The sequence below is a fragment of the Eucyclogobius newberryi genome, unplaced genomic scaffold (genome assembly GCF_026437365.1).
Source record: "Eucyclogobius newberryi isolate DKJ021-1_F unplaced genomic scaffold, fEucNew1.0.hap1 SCAF_4, whole genome shotgun sequence".
Classification (NCBI taxonomy): Eukaryota; Metazoa; Chordata; class Actinopteri; order Gobiiformes; family Gobiidae; genus Eucyclogobius; species Eucyclogobius newberryi.
Genome location: NW_027316056.1, coordinates 23,594,195 through 23,615,939, shown reverse-complemented (window position 1 = coordinate 23,615,939; position 21,745 = coordinate 23,594,195). Strand labels below are relative to the sequence as shown.

Sequence of the window (21,745 nt, the reverse complement as noted above, 5' to 3'; positions counted from 1 at the left end):
TAAATTCTCTGGTTCGGTTTACGCCATTATTATTTATTCTATTTTGCATCCTGTAAAACATTGCCTGTAGGAACACGCCTGTTCATCTGTTGATCAGTTACGTTATCAAAGGTTGGCTTTTACAGAGGAACATAATTCATTAGTTTGACTGTGGCCAAAATACAGTGTCACATCCAAATAACCATCCATGCATGCTTAACTAAAAAGTAAAGTAAAATTAAGTTAGTTACGCAGTGTTGTAGCCCCAGTTTGAACCAGGTTGGTAGTTAGAGTTATGCACATTGAACTTTCACTCGGACATATTGGATATTGCAAATTTATCTTATATTTACGCCTCTGTCTATTCCCCAAACCCATTAGAAGTTAAATGCAATGATGTCACACGATCTCTGCTACCAATTTAGTGCGGTTCAGGCAAAGTCACAGCTCAAAGTGAATATTTGCTCTGATCCTGCATATCTGTGTCACTCACCGCATGTACCCCGGCCTCCCCCTCTGTCTCCACTCAAACCACATTTCCAAGCGGCTTGTTCCATCGTCAGGTCTTACTCGCTCCAGCAGCTGGCTCTTGTTTCAAGCACGAGACCGAAGTAAAAGCAATATTACATCTGCACTGACAGACTGTAAGCACATAGCAGCTGGACTCCTACTAATTGTCCCTCGGTTAAAACGTGATAGCAACCTTTATTATGTTTGAAAAGTATCCTAAATGTGAGCTGCAGGTATTTCCTGCTCATGACAGCAGCAGAAAATACACACATTTAGAGAGTTTCACAAAGCCTCAAGGGAATACTGATAATTCTTTGTCAAACCATTGAGAAAGACCCTGTGAACTGAAGAGGAAGCTTGGCAGGCAAAATCTGCACAATTGTAATGCGCCCAGAAATAATTCTCTACTGTTTGCACTTGTTTTATGTCCAATGTGTATTTGCTCATTATATCTGAAAATTACAAACGCAAAGTACAGAAATATTGATGTAAATTAAACTTGGCAATTCAACTCATTTGAAAATCCAGCGGGGCCATAACAGATTATCGTTGCAATCCCCCAAACTCTTTGGCCTGTTAAATGCATTGACATAAATTCAGCTCACAATACTACAGTCCATAGTACTATTAAAGTGCCAAGCAGTATCATAAAAACGGCACACTGTGAAAGACCCAAAAAGTTGGGCCACTAAATGTTTTACAAACTTATACAGTACATACAGTTTCAAAGTATATTTTAGAATTTATGAAAGCGTCAGCTTGTTTCAAATGCCTCTTTATGAAGCTATATAAAGAGAAGTGTGTGGAAAGAATCAGGAGACCAGTGAGACAAGACGGCCTCAGACAGGGGAATGAAGTGTGATTTCTGGAACACAAAAGTATTGTTTTTGTTGTATAAATGACTGCATTGGGTCCAATTCATGAACATTCCAGATGTCAGGATCAAGTTTAAACAATAAAGATTAAGTCACATCATTGATTGTGTACTTTTGAATCATCTTCCATAATAAAGTCATTCTATATCGGGTTTACATGGATGCTGAAATAATGGTGTTTTCCTTATTTACTATTGATTTTGAACAGTAAAGAAGGTCTTAGTCATGACGGTGACTTGTCGGAGCCCATACGATACCATCAAACAGATTATGGTCTTCCCAGAGTTGCTCCGGTAACAAATCACAAACAACTGTCAAAACTGGCTCCTCTTGAAATCCGAGGATCGGTCTATTTTCGCTTTTAATCTGACTTACTTTTCCCAGCGCCTTGTTTACGGAAGCCCCAGTTATACGAGGCGGCGGGCAGAATACAGCTCCCAAATGAGCCCCTATGGGCTCCCTTACGGCCGCTCCATAACTGCAAGGCCGGCTACAGTGTCCCGGCAGGTCACTATAAACCCTTTTACAATTGGCTAACAATGTTGACTGTGTGCCGCGACTGTGCTTTTGTGAGCTTTAAGGACTGTGTTGAAAAGGATTGATACAGACAGTGGTATTTTTACTTGTGGAAAAGAGAAACGAGAGGCCGAGGAGATGGATGTCACGAGCTGCCCATTGGGCCTTTGACGCGCCCACTGGGACTTGTCATGTTCGACCTTTGCCCTCATCAAGGTATAATGACAACAGCAATTTGGAAGGCAAGAAAACAATCAGATGGTAATTAAGAGAAAATATGCATTGGAATCTTAATACGGGGACATATTATTACTCCTAAGAGCTTTTAACCATGTCATAATTGTTCTCCATCATCATTTACCCAATAAAAGTTGTATTTTAGAGTGATTCATGCAAGATTTAAGTGATCTTTATTCTTGATCCAATGCTCTTAACTTGATTATTCTTAAACGGATTCAGCTGCGCCGTGTCACCATTTTGGCACGAATAAAACTGATAATCAAATAAAAGAAAGGTGCTTTAAATCTTGATCACGTGACCATTTTGTAAACTTTAAACAATAAGAACTGTCGTCATAAGCGTTTTCAAAAGGAATAGCCAGGAATATGCCAGCGCCTGATGAGAAATGGCGCTGTTATTTCTAGCTTGTTTAGACTAGAGCACAAAAGATCTTTCTATAATTCCTCAGGCTGTCACCTAATTTCTTTGCTAACCCAAACCTTCACTCCCAAGAGGCCATCTTTCCTCATGAATCTAAGTTTTAACTATTTTCTGGTGACATGCTCAAGTCTTTCACATCCACACTTTTTTTAAGATGTGATAATGTTTTGCACCCAAGTCAGGAAAAAGCAGATTTTTTTGTATTTACCAAGCTCCAAGTGAAGTAAACCACACAACATTTAGCTGTCCGATCATGCTATCAATCATTGGGTGTAGGATGCAGATGTTTTGGGGAACATATGGTCAGTAGTGTGGGAACTCAGCTGGATGTAATGGACGTCATCCTCCTTATGTTGTTGTTTGGATGTGAAAAGTATTGCTGATCAAATATCCTCTCTAGGCCGGCCTCAGAGCCAAGACAGCTGATCGTTTCGAAAAGACCGGGCAGCTACAACAATAGACACTGCCATAATGTTTGAGTCAATTTATTTAATACATTTAGATCATAAGGTAAATAACCGCATTCCTCACTAATGGAAGAATGGGGCTGAAACGGTTTGATTATGTGTTTTTCCATGTGTTTATTTTGTTTCTTGTAAAAGCAGATGTGATTTTTTTCAAAGCTTTTAATGCTCTTAAATAGTTTATTAAGACAGAATGTTAAGCCTTTTGACCTTTCAAAGATCAACAGGAAACTTTAAGAGTTTGGTGATACCATTGGCCGACTAAGTGCTGGGGCGTTTACATTTGTTTTGATAAAGGTTTAAAATGTGTGAGTGGCTCAAGTGCCCACAGCTACAGGAAGTGAATGTCTCCACAGAAACACAGCTCGGCAACACTATCTGTCAAATGTGACCTCAGGCTCATGATGGAGGGTCCCTGGGGCATTTTCATTCTTTGCATTTACTTCATTCCCCTGAAGAGCCCCGCCCACTTAGTTAAACCCTCATCAGATTGTTCAGTGATTACTTGTTTGCTCACGGCCCTGTGTCCTGGCTTTAAACCCCGGAATTATCAATTTGCCACAATTAAAAGAGAATGCGTGAAGCTTTGGCACTCTGGAGCACTCTGGAGCACCACATTTGCAGTTGAGCTGATAGCAGCTGATAGCAGCTGTTTGAGCTGGATCTGTGACATGTTCACATGTTTCATTGGACCTGCTCTCAGGCTCAGACCAGAGGAGTGACTGAGTCCAGATGTTGTCCGGGCGGCAGGGCCAGGAACAAGGGCCGTGTTTAAAACTGGTCAAAGTTTTATCAGCACTTACGAGTCTTAGAGCTGGTGCTTTTACTGTCTCAAAAATCCCAGTCTAATTGTTGTTAAAGAAAAGTGATGAGATTAGACACAGATAAACAACATAAGATGGTTTGTAGACAAAAGAGACTCCTCATTCTGTTGTCCTTTGTCCTTGTTTGTGCATGCTATACCTCTAAGAAGGGCTTCACTTTGTTTTTAGATGATTGTGTTTGTGTTTTAGTGTGCAGCAGAGGAGAAACAGGACACTGATGAGCAGCATTTTACCACCGCTGCAGCCTGTAGCCTTTGTCCAAACAAAGCAGTGTTGTGAAAGTGAGTCTCCTTTAGGCACTTCATGTAGAATCAAGCTTTTATGACTTTACATGCAAAATAGAGGTTCTGTTTGAACAGGTTTATTTTCTCTGACAATAATTATATGTTCCGTAATTTATATAAATAATTATAATGTTAAGCTCGTGATCCATTTCCATTTGAGTTTCATTTAGTTATTAAATATTGTGAAATAATGTTTAACCTCCTAACTTCAAAGCATTACAGACAGGACTGCAGGTGTTGGCTAATAAGTAAAATAATTCACACCATCACTGACTTGGGACACATAAAAGTAAAACATTTCTTTTAACTGAACTTTATAATATAAATCTTTTGACCCTAGTTGACCTGCACTTACTGTCTCTGAGTCAAAATATGAAATCCGGCCCTGGAGTTGTAACATGTCAGTCTCATCCCCAGCACCGTCTTGTTATCCTGCACTGTAGTGCTTTTATGACTTGTCATCTGGGCCTTGTTAACACTGCTGTGGTGCTCGGCTTGGCTCTGATCTCGCTGCTTTCTCCTCTTTCTGCAGGAGGAATGATGGTGAAGTGAAAACACAGTGAGAATACAGTGCCACATCACAGATAAAGTAGCGGCTAATGGAAATAATTGATGCCGACTGGGGAGGTTTTAGTTTATGCCACAGCGCATAATGGCACTTATCTGGTGCACACTAAAGTGCCATTTGTGATGTGTTGATGATGTGTGTTTCCAGAGTGCAAGACTTCACACATGCAGAGAAATGACATGACAGAGATCAAACACAAAACATCTTGAGCGAGCATGACTATATGTGTCCTACAAACTTGTACAACACTAACTTCATTAAAGCAAACAAGTATTACACATTCTGAAGACAGTTGCCCGCTGACTGTGACTTAAGAGCTTTGATTTATGTCAACTTTGAGTCACTTTTAATAAATCATTTGAGTTGTCACATGCATTACCAATGAGTCGTAGAAACATCCAGTTTTAAATCTTCTCTGACAGAGAGACGAGCTTGACCAAATTTTCCCCGAGAGTGTATTTTCTTCAGTTACAGGAGATATATTTAGCAACATTGACTTTCAAGAGCTTTTAACCATGTTCTAATCCTTACTCATTGACCCTCTAGAAGTTGGCGAGACATTGGCAAAACTATTATTATTATTATTATGAATTTGTTTTTTGTCAGTTTGCTTTCTTAACATAAGGCTGTTTTCTTAAAATGCCTTTCATTCCATAAAGATCAGCTCTTAAAGTATCACCTACACACCCCAAATTTTCCAGACTTGTATTTAATAATATTTTGACAGAATGTACAGAAGGATTTGTTGATAGCTAATTCTAAGAAATGTCTAAAAATGAGGTGGACTTTTTAAAGAACTAGTTTATTGAAATACTAAATCTCTCTTTGTAAATTGTTTTGTAACTAATATATCAACACCAAGATATTTACACCCGACCCCTATTTTTCAGATTTAAATGTCCCAAATATGTGTAATTTTGGCTGTTTTTACTCATACAATTTCTTATTTCTATATAAAAACCGTACATGGTACATTTATGTGAGTAAACAACTGAAGTAGTTTCACATTGAGATCTTTAAATTTAAAACCGTTTCCTATTCATCTAGCGCCTCATCTTACTTGATGACACTTCCAGCAGCATAACCATTTTTGCAAACTATTACTAACTATTCCTTAGTCGAGCCGTCAGCGGAGGCACCTGGGGCCGTTTACAGAGACCGTAAAGGGCCAGGCGGAAATCAGCACCACAGATTAAAACCTGGGAGTTATCAGACTCTTTTACCAAGTCATTTTAGCTCAATTTGAATCTCCAAAATATGAATACTGAATACACTGTGTTTCCCAGTTGCTTTCCAGACAACTGGAGCCAAAGAAAGTCAATACTTTTCTTTTTTTTTTTTACCCATAAGCCCCTCTGCCTCTTCTGCCTCTCTAACCACTCTGCATCATTCTCTGTGGCTTTGGGTTCGATGATTGCATGCGTCATTCAAATGGCCTAATTTTGATCCGCTCCTCTTGCAATCTCTTTTCTTCCTCTTTTTTCATACATTTGAAAAGTAAATAGCGCTTGCCAGTGTTGTCCAAGGAACAATGAGGACAAGTTAAGTTTGAGAGAAAATCCAGGAATTCAGAAATGTGTGGAGTCCAATGAGGCCATACTCCAGTGAAGCCAGACAGGGAGAGTGCGGTTTTGTGGGTGCGGTGCCTGTTTTACTGAGAAAAGATGTGATTTACCGCACACAGAGTGAAACTGAACCTGCACGACACACATGCTCTCCCTATGTTTGGTAGAGCTCGGCCAGAAGTGTAACTTTTACTTCAGTCAATTGTTTCTTCTGATATGAGTTAGTTTGTCCTCATTTTTGTGGTTTAATATTTGCAAATTCCAGATGATATCACCTCCTGATGATTCATAAGTAGTTACGTCTAGACAGTTACTCCTACAATTTTTCTATTAGAAGAATACTTACTAGATTACCCAAATACATTTTTACTCTTACTTGAGTAATTTCTTGGACTACTTATACTTAGTAACGTTATTCCTACTTGAGCACAATGTGTAACCCGTCTGTGAGCAAACTTTATATTCACTTTGTAATAAAAGTGAATATAAGATTTAAAAAAAACCTTTTCTGATAAAACAGTCATGGACACATAGCCATTAGTGAAACCGCCAAGTTGATTAAATCTACTAATCTCTTGCAGCCAACCACGACTCATATGAGGATAACGAGAAAAACAAAAATGACCGGGTGAGTGCACAGTCTGATCTTTTTTTTCCCTTTTAGATTATGAAGTTTTACCCCAAAAGTAGGAAAACGTTTTCAGTCCAAGTCAGAACTATGTATCTATGATTGATGATCCTAACGAGTCTTGATGTTTGTCCTCTGCTGGTGCTTTTTTGTACTCAATGTAATCATAAATCCATTTTGCAATGTTTTCAATGACTCCTCGACTTTATGGCGTTAATACAGTTCACGGGTGTCGTTAAAGGTGCCCTATGTCACTTTTCTAGAGAAGGGCTCAACACTTACTTGTCTACATCGAGATGCCATTGCTTTGTCTAGAACGTTCCACAGTATGACATCAAACATATTTACCTCCTTAGAGAAGAGCGGTTGACGCCAGCAGGCCGAGTTACAGGTCAAACGTGTGGCACAGTAAGTAACAGTAAGTTTCCACTGTATTTTTGAGCCATAAAAACACTGTAATTGAATAAATGCAGTTTAATGTCAATCGCGCGGCGGAACATTCCAGGCTAAGCAACGCGATCTTCCTGGAGACTCGCAGGGAAAGTGACACAGTGCACTATAAACGCTGAAACGTTTCTTATTACAGTTTGTTTTTGTGTTTGTGTGGGCCGCTGTCGACAGAGGAGGTCCGAGCAAGTCTTTGTTGATAACGGTGATGGACGATGTTGACGAGCGGCAGATACGATCCGCTTTATACTGAGCAGAAGATGGGTCGGAGTGAGATGAGAGCGGAGCGATACCGTTGTTTACCGGCGACTCCTGCTCCTTACATGGGACTTTCCACGCCGTGCCTTTCAACCACACAGCATAGCAACGTGAAACACATGGGGAAAATAGGAGCAGGGATGTGAGCAAAAGTCATTATTCGCAAAGTGGGAGTCATGGGGGAGTGTACAAGTGTAACTGGCAACGCTTCCCCTTCTATGGGAGTCTCATGAATCATTCCTGTGTGTTCACAAGGGAATTTTAACTATCTTTTAATGTGCGTGAATAAAAGCTTATACTTTGGTTGGAGAATAGTGAATGGTCCTGGTTACGTTGTGAGCAGCTGGAACGTGTGCGCATGCTACCGACTGGACAAATGTTCAATGTTTTGTGAGGCAAAATCATAAAAAGGTAGTTACGCAGAACAGATATGTACCTGCCCGAACGCTACAAGGCGCAAGTTTGATTGACAGCTCATAAAATTTGACATTTGACGTATTCAATTTAAGAGGCTCTGGAGAGCTGTAAAGGTAGAAAACTGTCCAAAACTGACACACAAACTAATGCACCAGAACCAAAAATGCTTATTCAGAAATAACGTTTCTGTTGTTACATTTTAGTATGGACTATTTACCTTTAAGTTAAGAGGAACCATAGCCCACCCAAAGTGAAAAAGGAGCTATATGATTTTTTTCCTTGCAGGGATTTTCCACATGATCTCTTGTAAATTCATAATTGCATATCTCTTCAGTGCCAATGGAATGTAGCCACTCCCCCAGAGACGTAAACCCTAATGCAGGCTTTATTAAAAATCACTCAATGGTCAAAGATTGTGAGACCACATGGCAGTTTCTCTTAATGCTGTACCACTAAAGAGTATAAAAATGTACTCAATAAAACTGATTTACAAGCACATTAAACAAGCCATTTACAACATGTTTACCATGGCCTCAAGGTCAAGTTTACTTCACATGTTTTACTTTGAACTATGGTGAAATAGAATATAGCCAGTAATGATGAGACGCTTGTGAAAATAAATCAGTGTAATAGTGGTAATATCAAAGATAGTAAAATAAGACTAGCAGGAGTAATGAGCAGCAGTAGAACTGGAACAACTATAGCAACAGAAGTAGTTATGGTGGTAGTAGTAAAAACAGGATAGAAAAAATCCTGTTAAAAATATCCATTTTATACATTTAGTTTTGTATATATTTTTTATATTAATGAGGCACTTACATATAGAGTATCACAATATAACATTTTAGGAAAAAACATCACGATTAAACATTTAGTCACGATAGAAACAAGACAAAACATCTATGGAATCTTCATTGTCTAATACATTACAACCGGTATTTCTGAAGTTTGTGACCAGCGTTACAAAATCCACCTTTCAGAATGACAAAGTAAAAGTTAATGTGACAAAAAATACTTCAGGTTCAGATTTATTTATTGTTTGACATGATTTAATTAAAAATACTCACAATTATCATTGTTGCGACCTGAATAATCACGATTATGAATTGACCTAATAATCTTGACGTCCATACTTTCTTGTTTAAACACGACAGGTGCACAAACAACAACTCAGTCACTACTTTGTCATATCATTTTCTCACATGCAGCTTCGTCCATGACTGAGCTAATGGTGATGACCACATTTTCAGTGAGTATTCGGTTCCTTCAGCATTTTCAAGTCACCTACAATTAATATAAAGGCAGGTACTATAAAGAGTAAAATATAACCTATAAAGCTGATGTATCATAGGATCTATAAATAAAACCCAGACTGGAGTTTTGTGTTTGGGAGTATTTTGGTCTCGATGAGGTAATGTGACCAGGTGCTTCTTGCAGACAACAGAGAAAGGATGAGCAACAGTGTGTAGTAATTAAAGGGCATGTATAGTGTGGCAGTAGTTTGTCTGTGTGAGCTTGTTTGGATGTGGCTGAGTGGAATGCGAGTGACTCAAGCTGCACTGTACGCAGTTCCACTTTTACTGTAGACTCCTGTTCACGGCATAATCAAGTGTCTGGCTTTGGGACGTGATACTCGCTTCGCCCACAAGTCACTCTGTTCCACGCAAACGATGAGGTTTGTGTAAAAACATATGTTATATAGCTTCTCTACCTTCAAGGCGCACATTCATACAGAGTGTACACAACCACCAACGTTTGGACCAGAAGACGAGCTCCGTGTCACTGAGCTACTGCCACAGGGATGTCAGTGAACGTTCCACACTTATGTGCCCTGGTTATGAACATTTCTCCTTGGATTTCTTTGTTCTTGTTTTTTGTTCTGACCAGGGGAGCTGTGGTGAAAGACTAGGAAGCTCTGTTTAAAATAATACAAGGCATATAACCGTCCGACGCCACGGCCTTATCAGCAGGAAACCCAACTGTAATAACTCAGAGACAGTGACAGGAGCGGCTCAGATGCCTGGTTCTTATACACGACCCGGGATGATGTGACGGACACACAGCTGCATCGTTCAAAGAACAACCAGCACCGTTCAACTGCCACCTGCACCTGCCAAGCATTACCATCGCCCCACGACCGCCCTGACCTGCTAAGACAGGGTTTAATACAGGGTTTAATGCAGGGTTTAATACAGGGTTAATACAGGGTTTATAACAGGGTTTAATGCAGGGTTTAATACAGGGTTAATACAGGGTTTAATACAGGGTTTAATGCAGGGTTTAAAACAAGGTTTAATGCAGGGTTTAATACAGGGTTTAATACAGGGTATAATACAGGGTTTAATACAGGGTTTAATACAGGGTTTAATACAGGGTTAATACAGGGTTTATAACAGGGTTTAATGCAGGGTTTAATACAGGGTTAATACAGGGTTTAATACAGGGTTTAATGCAGGGTTTAAAACAAGGTTTAATGCAGGGTTTAATACAGGGTTTAATACAGGGTATAATACAGGGTATAATACAGGGTTTAATACAGGGTTTAATACAGGGTTTAATGCAGGGTTTAATACAGGGTTAATACAGGGTTTAAAACAAGGTTTAATGCAGGGTTTAATACAGGGTTTAATACAGGGTTTAATACAGGGTTAATACAGGGTTTATAACAGGGTTTAATGCAGGGTTTAATACAGGGTTAATACAGGGTTTAATACAGGGTTTAATGCAGGGTTTAAAACAAGGTTTAATGCAGGGTTTAATACAGGGTTTAATACAGGGTATAATACAGGGTATAATACAGGGTTTAATACAGAGTTTAATACAGGGTTTAATGCAGGGTTTAATACAGGGTTAATACAGGGTTTAATACAGGGTTTAATTCAGGGTTTAATACAGGGTTAATACAGGGTTTAATACAGGGTATAATACAGGGTATAATACAGGGTTTAATACAGGGTTTAATACAGGGTTTAATGCAGGGTTTAATACAGGGTTAATACAGGGTTTAATACAGGGTTTAATACAGGGTTTAATTCAGGGTTTAATACAGGGTTAATACAGGGTTTAATACAGGGTTTAATGCAGGGTTTAATACAGGGTTAATACAGGGTTTATAACAGGGTTTAATACAGGGTTTAATACAGGGTTTAAAACAAGGTTTAATACGGGGTTTAATACAGGGTTTAATACAGGGTTAATACAGGGTTTATAACAGGGTTTAATACAGGGATTAATACAGGGTTTAATATGGGGTTTAATACTTATAACAGGGTTAATACAGGGTTTATAACAGGGTTAATATAGGGTTTATAACAGGGTTAATATAGGGTTTATAACAGGGTTTAATACAGGGTTTAATAAGAGGTTTAATACAGGGTTAATACAGGGTTAATACATGGTTTATAACAGGGTTAATACAGGGTTTATAACAAGGTTAATACAGGGTTTATAACAGGGTTAATACCGGGGAAAATAATCCACTTTGACGTAAACTAAAATAATGTCTGAATAAAGTCTGATTTAAATAAATCGGAAACCGTATCAGTAGTACTAATAGTATTCCAAATTAACAAACCAAAATAATTACAGATTGTTAACAAATGGCCTTCATCTCAAAACAACAAATGAATAAATTACAGACAAAAATAATATTGTCATGATTCAGCTGAGCAGAATCTTTTAGTATAATCCGTTTGTACCAAACCTTTGTCAGGAGAATAGAAGCTTTGTTTTGAGGCTCTTCAGAATAGAACACACCAGAACTAGACCAGCAGGAGAACAAATCCATCAACTTTATGAGTCTGACCATTTTAATTATTTTACACATTCCATAGAACAAATCAGTCTTTGAGTAGAAGTCTTGTATCACATTAACCAAGGAGAAACAATTTAACTACCAGTTTTCAGTGCCTCATAAAACGGCTAAGATGTCTAATAAATATACTTGTTTAAGAGCACTGTTTGAAATGTGTTTAACATGCAAAACCATTTTTTGTTCCACTGTAAACAGAATGAACATGTGACTTATCTACAGTCTGTGTGCAGTCTGCAGCGCTGATAAGTTTGTTTTGACTGGACTCAACATACCTGTGTTTGTAGTGAAATGAGGAATGGGGGTTTATAAAAAGCCAGAGTTTTAAAAGTTTTGGAAATGAAAAGAAAAAAAGAATTTGCTTTAAAGCTTTCATTATAAAGCCTCGTCATTTGCAAAGAAACATTAGATGATTGACCTTAATTATGTAATAGAAAGGGAAACACAAATAAAAGTGATTAAGTAATAGACTCTTTGACATATATAACGAGGATGTATGTAGTCTAAAAATTATTCTTATTTTATGGACAAAAGACTCCAACGACATCCAGCTTTAGAATGAAAAGTGAGGAAGGCCTACATTGAACTACTGTCCCAGAAAAGCACATGACAATGTAGTCCCGTGCATAATCTTCTTCTCAGAAAGGATTTCCAGAAGGATGTAAACGTGTGACCGGAGACGTGACTTGTCTGAGGGGCTTGTGTTCTATTTTGACGTTTAATGCTGACATATAGAATATTTACAGCCACACCAAATAGCTGCATTGGGGTCATGCGGCGTCAGACAAAGTCCAGTGTGTGGTGGAGTTAGCACCTCCTGGTCCCCAGAGAGCTGTCAGTCTCAGGACGACATGTTTCACTGGGGCTGTGTCTGGGTCTCAGCGGGCCGTCTCTCTCGGCAATCACATAAATCTTTGCCAAACCCCCCGAAAAAGAAGGCCATGCAAAACCAACAGGCTGTGGGCTAATTGTTTGAGTTTAAATGTTACGTGGGAGGATATGGACAAATAGTTTTACTGGTTTATTGTAAAAACAAACACACACCATTTTGGTGAATGCAAAAGCCATTTATAATCCTGTCAACGCTGATGGGTCCCTTCTACTTTCCTTTGTCCCTAAGGAGTCTATCCATCACAGCGCTGCCTTGGCTTTAAAACAAATGTCCAGTTGTGTCTCAATGCAAATATACTATAACATGTCACATCTGTATTTTCAAAAACGTAATCCTAGTGTGTTTTTTATACTGTATTTCCATTAAAGAAGCACAATTGAAGGACACCTCTTTATTCCTCTGTGTATTAGTGTTTGTTGACATGATTCATTGTACTGCAGTGACCTCCTGATGCTTTGACCTCTTTCTACAGTTTATATGTAATCTGGGTTCAAAGGTCAAACATCATCACAGTGTTTATCACAGACAGTAGTCGCGATGTTCGACCAACAGATCTGACCTAAGAGAAGAACATCACTGGTAACTCTTTTCATTTGTTTCTACATTTAAAGCCTTTGTAAAGACAAGGTGAAAAGGCCAAAGGATTGACTGAGGGAAACTGAAACTTGTAAATCCAGCGCCCAGACGGCTGTTTTTACCTTCACGGCAGCTTTTGTTTTTGTCTGGAGGGGAAACAATCATTCTCACAAGGCTCAGAGTGTTGGGCTTCTACCTGTTTCTAATTAGTTCCTCTCTCAAAATGTAGTGGCCCTGACAACACTTGCGCAACGCAGTTTGGATGTGCTACTACAAATACACAGACAGAAGAGAAGGATACAAAAAACAAACAAAAAGTAGTTAGTCAAAGTCTATTTTTTTTTTAATTTTACTTAACATGTTATTCATATTCCTTCCTTTTTGTCACAGTTTAAGTTTGACTATTGTAATTCATTGTTTTATGCGGCACCCATCGCCAAAGGAAGTTCCTCATTTGTGAGGTTTGTTCACTGACAATAGCAAAAAAACTTATTCTGATTCTAAACAATAATCTTTCTCACAGAATTTTGCCTAAAACTTCCACTTACCCCCAAATGAAATTGAAGCTGTTCCTGAACCCTTTGGAGTATAAAAATGATGCCTGTGCTCTATGTGAAGCTCACATTCTTTTGACCTCTGGGTCTTTGCGTTACTCTAATTATAAGTGGTAACAAGCTCTGCAGAGGAAAATCAAATTTCCAGTCCAGCAGGAGTTGCTGTTGGTTTTTTTTGACTGACAGACAGAAAACTGAGCTGTGTCTTGACAAGTCCCATTGAAAAGCTGAAGCTTAAATGAGATTTTTCACTAGGAAAAGTGAAGTTGTCCTGGTGGAATACATATATAAAGGTTGGTTAAATTTAGTCTTTTAATTTGTGGGATTGTAGAACCAATTGGTTTTTGATTTGACTGGAAATAAGAGCTTTTCCTTATTTTTTTAACATGCCCAGGAAGTTTCCCTTTTATCAGGCGGTTGACGACAAAACAGAATAAATTAAGAAGAACATGACACTTAATACTTTGTTTTATTTTATACTTTATATATTGTTTAATTTATTGTCCTCTTTTTACTTCAGATAAACAATATTGATATGTAAACGTATTGATTCAGTCGTAGCATCTTTTATCTTTATGGTAACGGGACCCATTAGGATATAACGCCCTCTGCTGGTTATAAAAGGTAAGACGGAGACAGCTCAAGCGATTTAATAATTGGTTGATTTTGGTCACGTGATGCAAACACCATCATGGCGGCCTCCGCAGCTGTCCGGACAAGCATGGGTCTGACTTTCAGACTGTCTCGGGCTTTGGCGGTGTGTAGTGCGTGTCCTCTGAACACATTGAACAGATGTGGTCTCAGTGCGGCTCATTTAGTGAGGAAAGGCTCTTTGGACCACCACGGGACAATAAACAGACACTTACGCACTGGTTCAGGTGAGTAAGAGCTAACATTAGCCTCGCCGCTGCGTGTTTTATAACCATCATGTCATGTAATGTAATGTGTACTCGACTGAAGAAATGCCTGCTCGACTAAACACATGCCTTGTGCCTCGATTAATTGACTTAAAGACGGTTTAGTGTTTAGTATGACAAAAGCTCTGACAATGATTGGATCTGTCAAAAACTACTAAAACTATGCATACAGAGGAAACAGCACCTTAAGAGGGATAGAAGTGTCCAGTCACCACATTTATCTGTTAGCTCACATGCTGTCATCTTCTGGTCTTGTATTTGTTAGTAACATAACTAAAGAACTTCAGCCTTGTAACTAAGCAACCTGAGCAAACATGTCATTATTGGGCGGACTTAGTTAACTTTTAAATGTAAAAGTTGTCTCATAAACCCGTGTCTTTTTCCTTATTCCTCCATCTTTAGTGCAGTGTTCCTATCGGTTTCATGCAACATAAGCCAATGTAAATGTGTTTACACATGTTTATTCTTTTCTTAAAGGTCTCCATGGAAGTGAAGCGGGGAGCTCCAACGCAGAAGATCCACATGACGTGTAAGTATCAGAATGTTGTTTGCCCCAAAACACAAATGTGCGCGGTTGTTTTTGGTATACAAGTACCTTATTATTATTATTATTATTATTATTATTATTATTATTATTATTATTATTATTATTATTATTATTATTATTATTATTTTCCATCATTGCTAGGGTCAATGTGGTGTACGTAGATCGTTCTGGCCAGAGGATTCCAGTGAAGGCCAAAGTGGGGGATAACGTCCTTTACTTGGCTCATAAAAATGGTGTTGATCTCGAAGGCAAGTGTAAAGCAATACACAGACACAACTGCAAGATAATCTAATTTTTTGCTTAGACAAGTGTATATTGATTTAAATATACATTACAAGCAACTGAATGTTAAAATGTGATGACTGAAGGCTTCTAGTTATCAAGTCTTTACAGTTATATTGATGAAAATAATGAAATAAGAATCAGAAATGGTTTATTCTGACAGTTTGATTTAAGCCTACAGCTGTCTATGTTGTAGAAAGGTCTTTTTTATATGTGTTTCACAGTCTGTATGGTCCAGATAATGATTACGACTATCAAACTATGACTACAATAATACTGGGTTTCATGTTTTGCCCTAAACACGTGTGAAATAAAACTGTTTTGCCTTCAGGAGCATGTGAGGCGTCCCTGGCCTGCTCCACCTGCCACGTTTATGTGAGCGATGACTATTGTGACAAACTGCCAGAACCCGAAGAGAGGTAAGTCAGTCCAACATGTAACTGTTATCTTAGTGCAAACACGGATGTACATGTGGCTGAGACATTACGTTTCTGTTTTAGGGAAGACGACATGCTGGATATGGCGCCCATGCTTCAGGAGAATTCTCGTCTAGGTTGCCAAATAATTATCACGCCGGAGCTGGACGGGATCGTGTTAACTTTACCCAAAGTCACCAGGAACTTTTATGTGGACGGCCATGTTCCTACACCTCACTGATGACGGCCCTCTCTGCACGAAGAAGAATCTGCAAGGATCCAGTGGCGTCCGGCTCTTTGTGTTTACCTGCCACCGCCGGTGCGAGGGGCCGCAAGAGGAAGATGCCGGAGGTTGATGAAAGGCGTGCGCACATTTCAATGGTTACGAGACACCGTGACCTGGCAGAGGAGATCGGCGGCTGTCACACACTTTAATGGTTACTTCAAAAACTGACATTTAACTGAGGAAGTTTCAGTTACTGTGGACATGTTCTCAAGCCAATGTCCATGAGCAACATTCCTTGTTACAGCTACTCAAGGTAAAAGACCTCATGGTCAGTCTACTGCTTTAAAATTAAACGGGGGTCGTGTGCTCAACGTTTGCCTCTTAGTCTATAGAAGAAGAAGCCATATAGTCTATAGAAGGTGATTCAGAAGACGTTAAGTTTATGCAATCTTAGGGTTTGAAGGTTCTTGTAATGCAAAACTAACTTTTTGAGCTCTTAACCATGTCATAATGTTTCCTCATCAAATAAGACCTGGCAGTGTTTTTATTTGAGTCGTGTTGGGGAATTTCTATGGTCCTTGCGCCTTCAGCGACCATCTCGTACAAGTATATGGCCTTTCACGCTTTAGTCTGAACAGTACAAAATATAGAATCTTTACTGAATATTATCAACTTGACTGCAATGTTTTAACCTGAAGGTCTATTTTATTACTCATTTTACTGTAAGCCGATGTCACATTCACGCACAATTAAGTGAAGTCTTTGAAAAGAATCGTGTAATAAACTGAACTACACAACCTGTGTTTTTGAGTGCTTATTATATATACAGACACCTTAAGTACAAATGATAAGCCAATAATAGAGGATAAAAACATCAGAGCAATGCTTGAAGACCAGCAGTGTAACGCGGGGCACGTGCAGCTAAGTGCTGACAAGTGGAAAGTGGCTTCTCTTTGCGCAGGATTAATAATAATAATAACTTTTATTTTAATAGCGCTTTTCAGTGACCCAAAGACGCTTGATAATGACGCAACGGTGTAATTCCGCAAAATGCCAGCACCTGTGCAAGAAGCCCAACATGTCAGGCTGAGACACGTGACTTTGAGACGAACACGGCCATTCAAGGTAAATGTTTCACCCGGTCACACTCAAAAAAAGAGTTTAGCATCCACATTTTGACGTGAGTCTGTGGAAGGCCATTGATGGTCGATTACAATTGTAACATTGTTGAGTTGCCATCTTTTTTTTTTTTTTTTTAGAAAATGCACCAAGGGTCGTACATTAGTTGAAATCATCATTTTAGGCCCATTTAGATATAGCACATTTTGGTTGCTTACATAATTTGAACACGTAACCTGCGCTCGCGACGTGTTTCAGGACCGCGAAAATCTGTGGCGTTCCTTTTGAAAATGGCTACATTATAAACGCTTTCATGTGTCGAGTTGCTACATTTGTTGAGGTGAGTTAATTTGGCTTCAATCGACTTTTGTCTTGATTCTACCATCTTTTTACCCCTGTTAAATGTTGCGTGGTGTCTTTAATTTATCGTTTTGAAAGAATGACTTTATCGTGACATGATTTAGTTGTTCGTTTGAACCATTTTCGAGTTGTTTCTTACTTTTATGTGATATTGTCATAGTCTAGGCCCATTTGAAATTTATAAAAGTACTAAAATATTTTTTATTTTTATTTTTTTAAACGCGCACAAGGATGAGCACAAGAACGACAACACAGTCAAGTTTACGCCAGGAAAACCCGAGTCTAAAACAAGATTCATCTCATTCAGCTCTCCACTATCTTTTCCAGGAAGTGTCTAAACTAGCCTCTCCATTTCACAACAGCTTTATGGAAACAGACTCTGAGAATGTTGGGTCATGTCTCTGTCCCAGTGTCCATGAACATGTCCCTCACAAACCTCTCACTAGTCCAGTGAAAAGTGTGCAGAGCCCCTTAAAGGTACTGAGTCTTATCAATCTACAATGTGAGAGACTCCAACACCCAAGTGGAGATGATGAAGCAGGCCACAGTTCTCTTCTGTTTTTCTCAGATTTTTGCCACTCAAACCCAGAAGAATTGCAGGACTCTGCACAACCCTTAATCTATGAGAGAAAATCTGACAGTATATTTAAAACACACTGCGGTTCAAAGGATTGTGAGAAACCTGGCTCAGTTTTCCCTGTTCGAGCAGAGGCAGTCAAACATGCAGTGGATGCTCCTCAAACACCAGAGCTCATGGTCAGTGTTGGGCTCAGCAGTGAGTGGACAAAGGAGTGCCTCTCCACACAACATACATTTTATGACTTTATATCAGAGGCTGCTCCTGCTAAAGCCCTCTGCACTGACGGGCATCTGACCTTCAGTCCTAATGAGAAGTGTGCCACAAAATCATTACTGCCCCTAGATCACAATGCCAACATTTGTTTGAGTCCAGATGAACCTCATAATGGGCCCCTGGAGTCAGCAGACTCTCAGCCTTGTAGTTCACTTGAACAACCACCTAATAATCCTGTGACCACTGCCCTCACATGGGAAGACTCCTCAGAGGAGATCCCAACACCTCATCCTGTGGAACGCAGGGACCAAAACTCTGAACCTACATCTGCAGAGGACAAAAGTGCACTGTGTGCAGAGCGATGGAGATCAAAAAGAAGAAAACAGTCTCGGCCTAGTCGCAGCGTCTCTGCGCAGGACCCGGACTTCCAGGGCGTCACATTTCGGATGGACACAGAGCTGGATGAAACCAAGGAGCAGTGTCGCCTTCTTATCACCTCAAAATACAGGTACTGATACAGGAGTAAGATATAATTTGTCCTGTTATGAATTCAATTGTTTTTCTGCTCTTTGACACAGCACGGATCTCCCCAAGAGCCTGAAGAGGACTAGGCTAAGGACCAGAATGTCCCAGAAGTCTCTTAAAACAAGCTCTGATGAGGACAGTGACTCAGCCACTAGTGAAGCCAGTAAGTCAAATGACATGAAATAATGTTCAGGGATTCATTATTCTACTTTTACGTAACGTGTACTCCCCACTAGAGGGCATTGTGACACAGAAGTGTTCATGAAATTAACAGGTATTTGGATGTTTGTGTTGTTAGAGGACAAAGTGTGTGCGTCCTGCTGCACCAAGAAAACTCCAATGTGGAGAGACGCTGAGGACGGGACTCCGCTCTGCAACGCCTGTGGAATAAGGTACACCGCTCCCTCTAAGTTCAATCTTTTATGTGTTTGTCTCTTGTAGCATTTGAATGTCAATTCTGCTAAAATGTAGTTTTTGTACTGTAAGCAAGAATTTAATACTTCTAATTCTGATCAGTCTGGACTGAATTCTTAAAACCAATGCTTACTTTATAAAATGTTATTTCTGGGTTTCAGATGACATCACAACATTCCATAGCCAAAATATAATTTAATGCAGACGAGGGGCGGCTAATTCATGTTAAAACTTTTTTTTTTTTGTACAATACAAGAAGTTGGTGAATTTAGTCACTAATAAAATAATCAGATCAAGCGTTTGTCAATTTACCTTTTTAGATATTTAATGACATGATTCTGGCTCTGAGAGTATGACCTCACATTCTAGAATCTGAATTGTGTTGAGGGCTGATATAATTGTATGAATTGCAACTTATCACTTATTGAACACATATCTGAATTAATATCTGACTGATTCATTTATTTTGTAAAGCAAAGCAATTAAAAATGCTTTACAACCATAATGACACAATAACCTGAAAATAAAATATCAATTATAATGCAAATATTAGAAGAATAAATCTTCCCATTAGAATGAATTTGAAATGGTCAAATACAGATAAAATTCCCAGACATATGCACAGCTAAACAGAGCTGTTTTAGCCTAGACTTGAACACTGTTTCCCAAAGCTGAGGTACCTTGTCTTCAAGTCAGTTCCTTCCAATCCAAGGCTGCTCGTTCCCTCTGAAGCTCGTTTGCTTGGCCGTCTTTTTGGGCTGAGGCAGGACACTTGTCTTGATGCCTTGCCCCCCCCTGATCATTTTCCATTTACTAGTCAATCAATTGGAAAATCCTAACCCCCTCCATTAATCAATGATTAAAAAAAAAAAGAATTGGATGCAGCTGTAATGTATGTTCACTCTTTCCTATGTATTCATTTTGCATATAAAATGGGCTGATTTGAGCTCTTTTTCTGACTATTAGGTATAAGAAGTACAGAGTGCGTTGCATAAACTGCTGGAATATCCCAAAGAAAGATGGCAACTCGGTGTCATGCTGCAGCAAATGTGGTCACTTTGTGAGGCTGACCTCGGCTCAGAGGAGACCCACTGTCTGACAGCCACAGCTCTGTAAATACATAATACAGACCATATGCCAGCAACAGTAGTTATTACTTCTATTTATCTAGTCCAATAAAATGTTTTTATTGAATAGAGTGGGGGAAAAAAAGGAAATAAATCTGTTTCTCATGATGTAATGTTTGTAAAGGTTAAGACAAAAACTCAATCCTGCTCCTCTTGTGTTCAGTGATTCTGTTGCATGAAGTTGTGTGTGTTCTTTTTTTGTTTGATCTTTATATATTGGTTGGGTTTGTGATTTTGAGGGAATTTAACTGTTTTGAAGAGATGCTAAGCTGGTTGCAAGTTTATAAAAAATAAATATTTGACTTGTTTTTTTGTAGTCTATTTATTCCTGACCAATGTGTTTGAGATGCTTTGTTTCCTATTATGGTTGATTCTGCTGTGTTCAGCACACACGCATTTATGAAAGGAAGAGCTTGAATTGCTGATATGAGACACAGACACTGTTCCATGTCGTGTCTCTGGAGCACATTTACATGGGGATGAATTGCTGAAGCAGAGATGTAAAGCACTCTTTAAAGTTCCACATTCATATTTAGTTATGACATTCCATAATTGTGAACTGCCATTTTTAAATGCAAGGCAGAATTATTTACACAGACGTACAACAAAAACAATTGAGCTATCAAGGTCTGCACCTAGGCCCACTTTTCAATCTTTTTCACCTTCTTTCCGAGTTCTCTAGCCATTCAAGTGCGATTTCCCACTCGACAAGTTGTATTTACTATAATTCCCATGTCACATGAAGACCGCATGAGTTTGTGTATCTGGCTGGGAAAATCACATGTCTGATCTATCCATGGCCCACCACTTTCCCCCTTTTAAACCCTCCCAACTCTTCTACCAAACCAGGAAGTGTATACAGGAAGCAGCTGTCCCAAGCATCCGGCCACTCGCCCCAGCCCAGGTGCATCCTGGGAATGAAGCTATATGCGACCATCAACATGCATTTAACACTGTACATATGTTACAGTAGTCCTTCTGTACCACCATTAAATTTACACAGTAATATGTCAATCTATTACTAATTATTATTCCTATGGAAACTGAAACTTGAACCTTAAAAATGTAAATATTGTACAGTTTCAAATGAAATCCACTGATCATATAATAATGCCGGCACACCTCAACGCAACCACTATATCACTCTAGAGGGCCATGTGCCTCATAAAGAGCCAAGTGTCCGTTTTGACC

At 39.1% G+C, this 21,745-nt stretch overlaps 2 protein-coding genes across 2 annotated transcripts; both read left to right on the top strand.

Annotated features, from left to right (window-relative positions):
• Positions 1-14,480: 14,480 nt before the first annotated feature.
• fdx2 (ferredoxin 2) lies at positions 14,481-17,013 on the top strand. The gene is made up of 5 exons (XM_072463187.1): positions 14,481-14,706; positions 15,223-15,274; positions 15,434-15,540; positions 15,906-15,993; positions 16,075-17,013. The coding sequence occupies exons 1-5, from the start codon at positions 14,520-14,522 to the stop codon at positions 16,229-16,231; spliced, it is 591 nt and encodes a 196-aa protein (XP_072319288.1). The 5' UTR covers positions 14,481-14,519; the 3' UTR covers positions 16,232-17,013.
• A 1,399-nt stretch (positions 17,014-18,412) lies between these two features.
• zglp1 (zinc finger GATA like protein 1) lies at positions 18,413-20,562 on the top strand. The gene is made up of 4 exons (XM_072463349.1): positions 18,413-18,996; positions 19,067-19,176; positions 19,312-19,405; positions 20,394-20,562. The coding sequence occupies exons 1-4, from the start codon at positions 18,449-18,451 to the stop codon at positions 20,524-20,526; spliced, it is 885 nt and encodes a 294-aa protein (XP_072319450.1). The 5' UTR covers positions 18,413-18,448; the 3' UTR covers positions 20,527-20,562.
• Positions 20,563-21,745: the final 1,183 nt, after the last annotated feature.

What these genes read in the sequence shown, in the direction of transcription:
- fdx2 (XM_072463187.1), top strand. Translation starts at nt 14,520, where the DNA reads ATGGCGGCCTCCGCAGCTGTCCGGACAAGCATGGGTCTGACTTTCAGA. An exon ending in GCAGAAGATCCACATGACGT is followed by an intron (nt 15,275 to 15,433) that starts GTAAGTATCAGA and finishes CATCATTGCTAG; the next exon opens with GGTCAATGTGGTGTACGTAG. An exon ending in CTGCCAGAACCCGAAGAGAG is followed by an intron (nt 15,994 to 16,074) that starts GTAAGTCAGTCC and finishes TTTCTGTTTTAG; the next exon opens with GGAAGACGACATGCTGGATA.
- zglp1 (XM_072463349.1), top strand. Translation starts at nt 18,449, where the DNA reads ATGGTCAGTGTTGGGCTCAGCAGTGAGTGGACAAAGGAGTGCCTCTCC. An exon ending in CTTATCACCTCAAAATACAG is followed by an intron (nt 18,997 to 19,066) that starts GTACTGATACAG and finishes TCTTTGACACAG; the next exon opens with CACGGATCTCCCCAAGAGCC. An exon ending in TGCAACGCCTGTGGAATAAG is followed by an intron (nt 19,406 to 20,393) that starts GTACACCGCTCC and finishes TCTGACTATTAG; the next exon opens with GTATAAGAAGTACAGAGTGC.